The following is a 13,598-nucleotide window of genomic DNA, read 5'->3' on the forward strand; positions in this document are numbered from 1 at the left end:
TAACAAAATATTTTATATGTATATATTCTTGTTAAATCTGCATTTGGTAGATGAGTAAATATATATCTTGGTAAACATGAATCCCAGCCTATTATTTTAATGGCCATTAGTAGGTATCTATAAACATATTTTTGATTTGTTTTATTCCCCATCTCCTAGTCTTGTTCAGTAAGAAAGAGGAAAATGGTATCAGACTGATTGACATAGTCCCTGACTTTAACTCATCTGTGAGGCACGTCCTAATATTTGGACAGTGGATTCTGTTGTTTGTAAAAGAGACACCATGCCACATGCACTGTTCTCAGCTCCAATATGCCTAGTGCTGAACCTTGAAAAATGCCCTGAGCCTCCTTGACTATGGAAGCCACATCAAACCACTTTTTCAGCTTACTGATTGGTGTTCAACTGGTCAGAGAGTTAAGCTTTGGTCCTGGGCAACCTGCCTGAGTGAATCATCCCAAATGGATATAATGACAACAATCCCTAAACTTGGCACTGTCCACCAGAGATATAGCCTCAATACTTCAGTCTAAGCCCCAGCTTCTGGCCAGACAGTGGCAGATATATGTGGCCCAATTGTAGTCTCTCTTGGAAAATAAAATGGCTTTTCTGTTTGAGCAGGCATAGCTATGGTTGTGGACCAAAGGGAAGGGTAGCAATATCACAACAGTGGAGATGCTGGTGATTGGTGCTCCTTTTTGACTTTATGTCTAAAATGACTTTCTCATTAGCCACAGCCTCAATATTTAAAATAAATATAGGACATTTAGAAGAAAATCACAACTGGTTTGTATTCATCTACTTTTTAGAACTATTTCCTGTGCTACAAGAGGTTCCCTTCCTAATTAGGTTCTAGTCCCTTTTAATACTTGTTATTCTCCTGGTAGCTTCTATTGCATTTTATTGGCTTTCCATATGAAATAAAGTGTTACTATTTTAAAGAAATTCAACATTATGTGAGATTAGGATTTTTTTGCAGTTTTCTATTGCTATGCTGGATAAGCATCACTTTGCACTCCTGTATTACTCATTTATCAAATAGACTTCATTATGAGAGGCCTTTACCTAAAAGGAAGTTCAGCATTTTAAAATGGTACCTGAGGTATAGACCAAGGGTCAGCAGTCTATTGCCTGAGGTTCAGAACCAGCCTACCACTTGTTTTTGTAGATAAAGTTTTATTGGAACACAGCCATGCTCATTTATTTACATACTGTTTAGGGCTGTTTTCACACAACACATCAGAGTTGAGTAGTTGCAACAGAGACCATGACCCACAAAGCTGAAAATATTTAATATCTGGCCCTTTATAGGGAAAGTTTGCCAATTTTTTTCTTAGTCTTGTTCTTTACAAAATGCAAATAAATTCATATATTTTAGCTATTCTTTGAGTATATTTAAAGTAGAGAAAAGTGATCAAAATTCCTGTTTTATTTTGTATTGAAAAGTAGAAATAGTCAAATGTATGGCATTTTATGCCTTTCGGGCTATGTGAAAGAGCTTATTGGAAAAAAGCGATCTACTGTGCTTTTTATTTTTAAGAGTTTTTAAAGTGAGTGAATACTTAGTTGTTATCTTGATTTAAACAAAAGTGATACTTTCAAAATTCTTATTTATTTAAAATAAATTGGAGAAAGTTGCTAAAAGCAATAATCGTTTTATGAAAGCAATAGTCCAACAAGAAAATGTTCAGCATTGGCTCTTAAAGCCTCCAGGAATTTGATTGATGGCTCGATGGATTGATTTTATTATTTTCTTTGTACCTCAAACACTTTGATATAATGAAAATTTGATTTATTATTCAGAAATTTCAACATAGCTTTTCAGAAAGATTTCTGTTATGTTAAAGTGCAATAAAATTATGCAATGCATAAACTTTCTCAAAAAAATTTAGAGACTTCCAAATGTAAGGATTATTCTTTTGCTTTTTTAAATTCAAAGCCACATGCTTTTATGGAACAACAACAACAAAAAAAACCCATAGTATGGCTATCCTTTTAAACTCTAGTTGAAAGCTAGATATACTTTTGTTTGAAGTTATATTGCTTTGTTACAAATAGATGGCATAAAAAATGCTCTCCACTTTCTTGTGATTCATCTTTATATTTTAAGGAGTATAGATTTGTTCTGTTTTCTCCCTTGTTTCTTGAATGTGGTGTGAGTTCTAGTACAGTGCCAGCTATATATCCAGAATTTATTAGGAGGAGAGGATGTGGAAGAGGATGCTTGAGGCAGGGTTATACAAGTGTAAATAAAAGAAGAAAATCTTAGGGCATTGTAGGTTCCTCTACTTGTCCCTTATCCTGCAGTGGCAAAGAGTGTACTTTGGAAGCTTTCTGGAGGGATAATTTCAGAGTGCAGCATCAAAATATCATGAGTTCTTGACTTTGGATAGGCTGCATTGCAATTTACCATGGATTAAAGTCTATTTTTATTTCTTGCACATACATTAAAGTGAGTACCAGAAGAGGCGGCCTGGGACATCCAAACAAACCCCATGTAAGAATATTCTCCACAGTATCATTTTCTGTGTTGCTTCCTAAGCTGGATAGGGCTTTTATATATTCAACTTACTTCTTAGAGAACATTCTACTCTTATAAAATGGAAAATGGGCCAGTTTTCTGTCATACTCTTTCTAAATCTTTATTTTATAAGAAATGACAAATACATTTCAGCGAGGTTTATGTTTCATTCAGGGCGTGGGAGACTCTTTTAAAGTATCTGTGTACAGAGGCCTGCACGTAGTAAGTGGTCAGTATATGCTTACTGGTTAATGTGTGTGAATGAAGAAAGGAGCCAAGTAGCCATTTAGAGTCCATTGTGGCACCCTGGGAATACTTACTTTCAGAAGCCATCCCTGTGGTGGTAACTACAAAGGTAAGATTAGAATGAAAGGAAAGAGAGGAGGAAAAAACAAACAACAAATCTTCCTGATGCTAATTTGCTAGGGGAGTTGTTGTAGTGAGGGGGAGAGGGAGAGAAAGGCAAATAAAAAGTTGGGTTTGTTTTTGTGCAGAGGAAGGCATTCTAAGAAGGAACAGCGATAAAAAAAAAAAAAGTACTACAGCCACATGCAACAACATGAATGAATATCAGAGACAGAAAAGCCAAACACAAAATAAATATCACACAGTTAAAAGCTAGACATAAAAGAATTGATACCATTTATATAAAGTTTAAGAACAGGCAAATCAAATACATAAATAATGTTGGTTCGTAGCCTGGGTGGGAGGGTGATTATTGACTGGGGAGGGTCACAAGGGAGCCTTCTGGGTGACAGAAATGAGCTGTATCTTAATCTGGATGGTGGTTACATGGGTGGATAAATATATATAAAACTCATCAAGTTCTCTACTTTCTATACTTATGATTTGTGAACTTTATAGCTCAGTAGAAAATTAAATAATAATAATAATGAAAATAGGTTGTGGAGGGGGCACCAAATTTAGCATGAGTGCTTAATAGTGTCCTTGAAAGAAAAGCATGGCAAACCTGTGGTCTAAAAACTGTGCTTAGCGAAGATTTCAAGGTGGGTCTGGAAAGATAAATGAGATTTGGATACATGGGAAAAAAATAAAAATAAAAACTGTGCTTAGTTTAACGTAGGAGACTTTTCTGAATAAGGACATTTATAGTAATTTTTGTTGCAAAACATTTCAAACCCCAAAGGATGCTTAGTATGCAGTAAAATCACATCTATTTAGCTGCAGCAAGGTGACTGCTGCTGAGCATAGTTTACTGCTTAAAAAAAGCAATGCCTTTCTTTTCTCTTTCCAGATTGGCAGATTGCTACTCTGGCTTTACTCTTGGGCGGTGCTGCCATCATTCTCATTGCATTCCTGGTGGGTTTGATTTCCATCTGCGTGGGATCTCGAAGGCGCTTTTACAGACCTGTTGCTGTCATGCTTTTTGCAGCAGGTAAATATATTCATTATTTTCAAGCCAGTATTAAAGTTTCATGAACCTTTCTGCCATCCTCCCTTCTCATGCAGAAGCAGTATGTGGTTGTTGTATTACATACAGACCAAGAGGCATTTGTTATATTTTTAAGGTAAATTGGCTGAAGGTTTATCATAGTATCAGTTTTCAGTGTGTTAAGCATTTCACAGAGCACAGTGCCAGTTTCTAAACTTCTACCTAAAACATGAATAAATAATAGCTCTTGACAAGGGCTGTTGCCTTAGGAATTGCAGCAGATGTATTTACCAATAGGCTTTGTTTTCATCCAGTATTTTTTTCCACCTTTTACTGCCCCCTTGGTGATCTTAAGGCAACATTATTTTTTTCTGACTTAAAACTGAAAAAAAATTCCAATATGTGTACCCTTAGAGGTATAAATCTGTTATGAAATAAACATAATTATACTGAAAAATCATAATGTATAACATGACCTGTCAGACAGTTCAGTTGTGTGAGGTCAATGACATATTCATTAATTTAGCAACCATCTTTCTATGAAGCACAGCTTGGATTAAAATATCAACCCAGGTAAAAATGGAAGTTTTACTAAAAGCCAGGGAGCTATTCAGAAAGGGGCTTATAAGACTAAAAGCCCAGTACATTATTTGATATGAGTTTAATTTTCATTTATAAGGATCTCCTAAAATATTCTTATAAATGACTCAAATTGAAATATTCTTGTGGTGCCTTCAATTTACCCTGTCAGTCATATCTGATTTGAAGACTGCAAAAATAAGCCCCTGTGACTGTCAATAATAAAGACACTGACAGAACCATCTAGCCTGTTAGATGAATTTTTTAAATCTGTTTAAAGATGGGAATAGGTGAAATTTCTCAGGATATGAAGGGTCGTTTGGTCTAAAAATATAAAATCAGAAGTGTTCTGCTGCCCCCTGCTGTTTGTGTTCATCTTCTTTTACCCATGGAGACTGGTCAGAATGCTAGGCTCATAAAAACAAAGATCCACAGGGCTGAAAGAATGTAGAAATAGATCTAATCAAAATCTCTTAAGTGACTTGCTCAAGATCACATAGTAGTTACTGGTGGACCTGGGCCGGGAGGCAACTGAATCTTAAACTGGTGGTTCATTCACTACTGAATCCCTCATTCATTCATTCATTCACTCTTTATTGGGTACCTATTACGGACTGAATATTGTATTGAGACACCTATAAAACTGAGTAGCACGACAGATACTTTCTAATAGAGCAGAAAACACTGTTACAAAAAATATTTTGAAGTCTTAGGCGGTGACCACAGTATCATTATTTTGTTGATCTTGTGTAATAAAGGTCTCTATTGTGAATCACTTAGCACAACATGAAGATTCTCCTAAAGGTTCCATCATTCTTCTCCGGTTTATTTCTTAGTTCATGGATTTACCACAGCTCTTTTCCTATTTTTAGAATGAAATAACTTAGATATTTTAATTGCAGTATAAGTTTATCTTTGCAGCTAGGATTTATTAACATAGTGATTAGAGAGTCAGTTATAATAGAATCTCTTGATAAATTGTTCTGAAATGATATACGATTCTTTAAAACTGGAATTATGTTTTGAATAATTTTTAGAATACCCATGTATTTCTGATTTATGCAGATATAGAGACATTCTAGACATTCTCTTATAAATATCCAGTATTATTGTTCTACCTAGTTACTATCCCATTTAGCCTTTAACTTACTCTATGGCGGTATATGCAGAATGTATAAAGAAATCTGTTGTTTAAAGCACCTATTATAAACATTCTTACAGAAATAACTGGAAGTTCCAGTTTTTCCTTAAAAGTTTCTATGCTTTTTTCCAAGTATAGCAAAACTTATGAAAATGTGAAAATAAGCACTGGTTGTAACAGAAAATATATTGTAAATGAGTATAAGTTAAAGGTAATGAATTTGCCCAAAAAAAGATTTTGATTTAACTCTCGCTGCCACAAATACTAGTAAATTATAAAATAATGAGATGAATCCCTACAGAAATATTCATATAGTGTTATTCTACCTTCTGAGACCTAAAATGAGCATTATACTGCTACATTTTAAAAATGTACATGTGCTGAGGTTTAATTTTACTCATTCTCTTTTGAGACTGTGCTTTTGGAAGCTTTTTTTGAAATAACCATTAGTTTACTGTTCACTTTGTGTGTTAGCAAGGTAAAACTTACTGGTTATTTGAAACGTCATGAAAAAGTTTCTCTTTCCCATCTACAAAAGCTATTAAAGAGTTGCCTGTAGCTGACTTCTGGAAAAGATATTTATTACACATAATAATCCATTTATGATTTGGGTATAAAATTAACAAAGTTGGAAAATCTGCCTACTTGAAACAATGCTAGCTAAACATCACAGTTGTTTATCTTGCTTGCTTCTTAGGAAACATACTTACTCTAGTGGTTGGCTTGTCCCACCAGATTCTTTGTAAATGTGTATTTCGGGCTGTTTTCCCTTTTTACTCATCCTGGTCTACCTGAAAATAGTCTGTGTTTCTTCACTTTTCTTACAATGTTATCTTCTCCAAATAATATTAAGCTTTATCTTGGTATTCACACACATAGCAAATGATCTTTACCTCAACAAAGAAAGATTCTTTGTTTTTTGCTTCTGCTGAGACATGCTGCACATAAAATCAAAACAGTCATAGCACTACCACTTGGAAACATCTCTTCACATAACTACATCATTAATTCAGTACCATATGCAGTGCCTGGTACTCTGGGGCACTCAGTAAATAGTTGAATGAGTGATGGAAAGAAGACTGAGGAACGTGGCTTATAATCTGATAGGGAAAAACAGGCATGAAAACAACTAGCTAACCGTAATTTGGCTTTTCTTAAACCATTTCTCTCTTGGCAGTTTATGAAGCAGCAAGTTCACTGTGACCACAAATCTAAGAACAAAACACCTCAAAAAAGTAATAGTTATAAAAATTATTTTTCATATATCCATATTTTTATTATTTAGCAAATGTATGTTGGGTGCCTATAGTATGCAACTACACTATCTTGGTGTTAGATAATATACTCTTAAAGGGTTTTTACTAAAAGCTGATGATTAAGTCTTATAAACATAGCCAAACAAACTTCAGAGGTTTTTTTATCTTCTCCTTTTCTCTGAGGTCCTTGATTTAGGGTGAGTTTGCTACCTGCTTGAATAATTGCTAGAAGAGCTAAGAGCTAGCCATTGCTGAAGCCCATCTAAAACATTGCCCTATGTTCTACAACTCTTCCACTTTCTGGCCGAACAAATTTAGACTTCATAATAAGATGGTACTATAATAATACTGTTGATGATAATAATAATAAACTGAGCTACGGTTTAGACCCATAGCACATTACTATCTCTGCTATAATAATATTAAGATTAGGTATTTATTTTCTCCATATTCTCAGTGAAGAAGCAGGCTTAGAAAGGTTCAGTAATTGTCCAGGGTTGTCCAGCTAGTAAGTCGCAGAGCCAGGATTTCAATTCAGGACATCTGTCTGACTTGAGCCCAAGTGAGGTTTCGCAAGTCATCTATACTTGACTATGTATATCATATAGAAAAACAAGAGCCGAATCAGCATTGAATTTTGAATTCAGCTGTCAACTGTGTACTGCCGTTGGAGTCCATCCTGTAACTCCAGTTACTCCATCTCTTGGGAGCAACACCTGAAGGACGGCAGAAACTCAAGGTGCCATAAAGACCACAAACTGATCAGTACAGCATGACTGAAACATAGCACATCATGAAAACTGTGCACATGTCCAGTACAGTTGACGGTAGCATGTTTTTTATTGTGTAACTGACAATGACAGATAATGCATGATGAGATTCTGATAGCTGACATCTAGTTCTCACTAAAGACTTGGTGAAATTAGAGGGGTTGCCTTTTTCTGGGTCCTTTTCTTTTATTGTCTGGTTTTGCAGATTATTTTATGCCCCACTGGGACTTAGGATGATTATTTCCTTTTTTCCCCCAAAGGCCTTTAAGACAAGTTGCAGAAAATTCTGAGCCTTTCATAATTCAGATTTTAAATAACAGAATCCCTACTAATTGTATTATTAAGGATGTTTCCTTTCTGTTATATCTGCAGAAAGCCTCCTGTAAATGATTGTTTATGCAGAATGGGGATATTTTGGGAGGGGGTCCTGCATCTGCTTTCCATCTCTAATTAGAGGCTTGTGTTTTCCAGCCCTCCTCGCCATCCTGTCAGGCACAATGAGCTGGCTGGAGGTTTCAAGCCTAGATTTTGACAGAAAAATCAGTGTGCAGCTTATATTTCAAACTAAAAAGGAGTTCTATTCACAGATCTTTATCCATATTAAACTACCCTTTGGTTAGAACAATTTGTAGTATCACCATCAATAATTCATTTCATATATACTACTTAATTTTAAGTAGTTATAGATTAAATTAAAAAGGAGAGAAATTGATAGCTTCATGTTAACCTTTCATGGGCAAATGTTTTTTATTCTCCAAATGATTGTTTCCTTTATGTAAATCTGATATTTAGGGACTTGGTTGGATAGTCCTATCAATTCTGTCTTTAAATTATCTTCTAAGTCTGTAGCTTCTTTTTATACACCACCATTACTGTGTTAGTTGAGGATATAACTCTTCCTCAAGTGGAACATCTCAGTTTCCAAATTTGAACTTCCCCCTAATTTGTTTTATTTTTCTATGGTAAAGTCTCAGTTAAACTATGTGACTCCTTCCTTTCCTTTTCCTGGAATCCAGTTACTCAGTTTTTCTTTTATAGTCTTTACTTTCCCTGACCTTTCCCGCTGATGCTACCGTAGTCATCACTGTGCACAGGTGTCCATGACTGACTAACCTCCTAGGGGCTGTCCTTCTCCAGTCTCCTCCCTGTTTTGTCTGTCTTACACATAGACACATGAGGTGTAGTTCTGCAGTACAGATATGGTCTTGTCACTTGTTCCTTTGGTTTCCCCAGAGACAGAATCTGAGACAAGGAATCAAGTGCAAGTACTTAATCTGGGAGGTAAAAGAAGGGATATGGAAAGTGAGACAGGGAAGAGAAGGCAGCCAATAAAGAGTACATTATCAAACCAATCGTCACTGTAAGCACTTGGAGCTTAATTTTCCTGGAAAAATTCTGGAAACCAGTGTAGAACATGCGCCTCAGAGTTATCTCACTGGAAGGATTAGGGAATTTGAGTACAGTATTTATAAACCAAATGCTGGTAGTCATTGGTAAGGGCTGTTGGTGATGATGGGGAAACAGTGTTAATTTTCCAGAACACTGTGCCTGCCCCACGGTCAGGCAAAGTAGCTTTTGTGGCCAGAGGAAAAGTCAGGCAAAGAAGTGCAGGTGCTGACAATTGAAAGTCAGGCTGACATGTACTGGAATGATGAGGATGAGAGTATATGGATAGGGTACCAACAGTATCTACAATTCAAATAACTTCTGAAATGTCTCCCTATAGAAACCAATCTGTTATTTTTATGATACACTAAGCCTTTTATAGTCTAAACCAAACATCTCCATGTGACTGTGCCCTTCATTCTACCCATGTGAATTTTCTATAGGCACACCCTCTTATATCTAAGCTTTATGCAAACTGCTTCTTTCTCCAGAGGTCTTTTCCTCTTTCTCTTCTCACCGAGTACTACCCATCCTTCAAGAACCACTTCAAATAGTGCTTTGTCTCTGAAGCCCTCCCTTCTTTCTCCAGGCAGAAGTGATATTTGGAATATCATTAGAGATCAATAAACATAATGAATAGATTATAAATGAACATGCCTCTACTACTACTGTTGAACACAACTGTTTGTATCTGTGTCTGTCTCCACGATAGAGTATGAAATATCAAAGGATAAGGGCCGTGTCCTGGCTTATCCCTTTCACCTAGAATACAGTGGGCATCCAATAAATGCTTGTTGAAATATTGAAATATCCCCATGTTAGAAAATATTGACTATTTCAGTATTGAATATTTCAATATTGAAAACATTGAAAAATATCCCCTTAAAGAAAACTAGAAATAACATAAGAACCTCTAAGTTCTTGTCATGTTTCTGCCTGCACAATATTATGGCTGGTAGTTTTGTTGCCTCTTCCAAAAAGTAGGGAGGGGGAATAAAATGAACCTCAAATTCCCTTCAGATTCTAAAATGCTACACAACTTTACTTTATGCCTCTGAGATAGAGCATAGAAAATACCACAGCCAATGCCTATTATATTTCATTGATTGGTGGTAAAGTTGAAACATAGTATGGTGGAATTTTCTTGAGTTCTGGACTCTAGGTTTGTTTGTTTCCTTTGAAACATCTGTGAAAGGCAGGGAGGCATTTTAACCTGCATCTCTATATTATATTAAATGAAGAAAATTATTTACAAGTGCAGGATTATTTTTTTCCTCAGTTTTGCTATTACATGCATTTTTCTCAGTGATTCCAAAGAGAGTAAAATAATTCAGAAGCATAAAGTGTTTTTGGGTCATTTTCTTCTGGCAAACCACACAATAAAATTCCATCTTTAAGAAAGCCATTCAGGAGAGTGAAGGAGGCCAGTGGAGCCTAATGGAGTTGTACTTCTACTTTTCCCACTAGAGGGAAACTATATCATTATATTATACTATGGAGGCCAAATATTTGCTAAATAAAATACATTGAAATGAATAGTAAAAGCAGGCTAGGTAAACACCTTATTCCAGGGACTGGCTGATTCACAAAAGAAGCAGTATAATCCTTTTAGAATGTAATTCAGATCAGTTATTACTTCTCTGCTCACACTCCTCTTGCAGCTGCTCATCACATTTAGAATGAAATCCAGACCCCTGACCATGGTTCACAAAGCCATTCCTGAATGGGCCCCTGGCTATCTTTTCCATCTTATCTCATGCTGTTCCCTTCCTTGCTTTCTGTACTGCTGTACTGCATCCACAGCATCCTTACTGATGTTCCACTGTACCCAATGTGCTCTGCATCAGGAGTTTTGCACTGCCTGTGCCCTCTACCCAAGATCACTCACTTCCCACTGTATTGACTTGCACCCCTCATTTCATTCAAGTCTGTGCTCTAATGACTCCTCCCCAGAGAGGCCTTCTTCAGCTCTCATCTAAAAGAGCAACCTGCATGCCTCTGTCTTGTTTTCTTGCTTTCTTGTACTTTCACGTTTCTTAGTAATACCTGCCATATTCTGTATTTATTTACTATTAATGGACTGCCTAGCCATAATGGTAGCAACTTATGTTACCAGTGCCTTAAACTGTATCACTTTAGAAATATTCAAATATTTGTTGAATGAGTAAATGAATTTTACTATTCCTAATTCACATTCATATTTCAATCACATCCTGGCAGGATCAGTCATGATTTGACTAGTGACCAGAATATAGAAACCAAAGGAGAAAATGCCTTTTTTCTTTTTAACTTAGTAACTTTGAAATTTTTTTTCTGTAGTCCATGGTTGATAGTAATTGACTTCTTGTTAGTTTTAAGACATTTAAGACATAAATGTACCCTTTCCCTCACCAAGGCACAGAGCCAGCTGAATGTTTTTAAATTAATACCCGTTTAGCACTTACTGGCTGGAAATAGAAGTGTGGATTATGTAATATGCTGTTAGTTGTTCTAACAACGACTTAAAACTTTTTCTGAGATTTTTAAACTATAAACAAGGTGTGAATTCTATTTTGAATGTTGAGAGATTCTCCTTTTATATGGACCTATTTCTCCATCCATTCCAGTAGTAATGTGGAAGTATGGTAGGCCAGTGCTGTGTTGAGCTACAGGGCAAAAATGTTTGAAATTCTTCTCTCTGATTCCAGAAAGGTCATTTCACCCCCAGTCTGAGTGTTATCGAGAGAATTTTGAGAAATCATGCCCTCATGTGTTTTCTATAGTTCATCAGTTTTATGCCAGAGATAGATGACTGTTACATAGACTTTCTAGGAACATTAATCATATTGGTATTAATGATATTTTACAAGTACTGAGAATAGATGAGAGTAGATTTTAAAGCATGAAATTCCAGTTTAATTAAACACACTATGCATTCTATTGCTCTTTTCAAAAAATGTAATAAACTGTATCATTTTTGCTGTATCAAAGTTTATTCTTGTCTCCTACACCTTAATTATTCACATTTTTGTTGTTGTATTTTTGGAATTTACGGTATTTTTAAGATGAGTTAAATAATAATCATTTTAACCCAAAATTTACATTATATATCAGGGGTTGGTAAACTTTTTTTTTTTTTTATAGCAGGCCAGGTAGTAAATACTTCTGGCTTTGTGGGCCACATGGTTTCTGTTGCAGCTACTCAACTCTGCCATGGTAGTGTGGACAGTACATAAATGAATGAGCCTGGCTCTGTTCCAATACAACTTTTTTCAAAAACAAACAGCATACCAGATTTGGTAGTTTGCCAACCCCTGTCACATATTACTGTATCTCAGATTTTTCAGGGAGAAGATTGTCTCTTTCTTGAGGGTGGAAGCCATCATACAGTAGAGAACAAGGCAGACGCATCCCACAAATTCTCATTAAATTGATTTAAATAAAATAGAAGGGAATTCCCTGGCTATCCAGTGGTTAGCACTCTGAGCTTCCACTGCAGGGGGGCATGGTTTCGATCACTGGTGGGAGAACTAAGATCTCAAACTGTGCGGCGTGGCCAAAAAAAAAAAAAAAAGAAATTATATAATAGTTGATCCAATAGAAAGTTATGATTTTGAATGGAAGACATCATCTCTTGTGTAATCCAGTGTCTCCCATATAAAAATATCCACTGGATAAATACCAACTGCCTTTTAGATATTAAAAAAAAAAAAAAACCTTCCCCTTCCTGATTAATTGGTTTCTTTTATTTTATCAAGTATGACTCATCACATTTACCCTTTAGCCCTGACTAAAAACTAAGATTTAACTAAGAAGTAAGAGCTAAGTTTTGTGCCCTATTGTGGTAGACATCATACTTTAGGTTTTCTAGTATGATTATCTCCCATGCTTTCATAGACTTAATTCTTTTTTGAAAGTAGGTGAGGAATAAATATATAAATGTCATCTGTCATATCTTATAGGGTGTAAGTCAGTGTGGTTTCTTGACAAGGAGGACTTTTGAATCCATTTTAAAAGATGAAAGGTATGGACTGGATGAGAAGAAAAGAATAAAAATAGTTTTTGATCAGAGTAACATAGGTAAGGACATCAAGGTAGGACTTGTTGGAATATTGGGCTGAGTTAGATGATACTGAGAAGTGACAACAACAAAAGCACATCTTGAATCACAGGTACACCAGTTTCATCAGTACAAATGAATTCAAAGTTCATAATTTCTCAAGAGTATAAGCAAATAGCAAGGGGTTTTTAGCTGGTATTTGGGGGTCACTATTCTTGGGAAGCTATTACAGGTTTTGTATAGTAAAACAATTTAGCTAAACTAGTACTACTTGCCATAATAGTGATAATTATATATGTGTTTGTAAAGTGAGAATCACTACTTTGTATGCTCATATAAATTATTACTTTACACTAATTATTTCATCAAATTCTATTATAGTGATTTGCTAATTATTAAGAGTAATTCTTACTGTATTGTGAAATAGTGTTCAACAGAAAAAGTTGACAATATTTTAAAGTATACCATCTAGAATAAGCAATGCTTCAGATTTTTTGGCTTATTTATTTGATT

The 13,598-nt window shown here is 35.5% G+C and overlaps 1 protein-coding gene across 1 annotated transcript in view; it reads left to right on the forward strand.

Annotated features, from left to right (window-relative positions):
• TMEM47 (transmembrane protein 47) overlaps positions 1–13,598 on the forward strand; it is a 28,199-nt gene that overhangs the window by 11,115 nt on the left and 3,486 nt on the right. Inside the window, exon 2 of the mRNA XM_057719157.1 lies at positions 3,777–3,917. Within this exon, the coding sequence (XP_057575140.1) occupies positions 3,777–3,917 (141 nt within the window). The remainder of the gene's footprint in view (positions 1–3,776; positions 3,918–13,598) is intronic.

This window comes from Hippopotamus amphibius, chromosome X (assembly GCF_030028045.1).
Source record: "Hippopotamus amphibius kiboko isolate mHipAmp2 chromosome X, mHipAmp2.hap2, whole genome shotgun sequence".
Lineage (NCBI taxonomy): Eukaryota > Metazoa > Chordata > Mammalia > Artiodactyla > Hippopotamidae > Hippopotamus > Hippopotamus amphibius.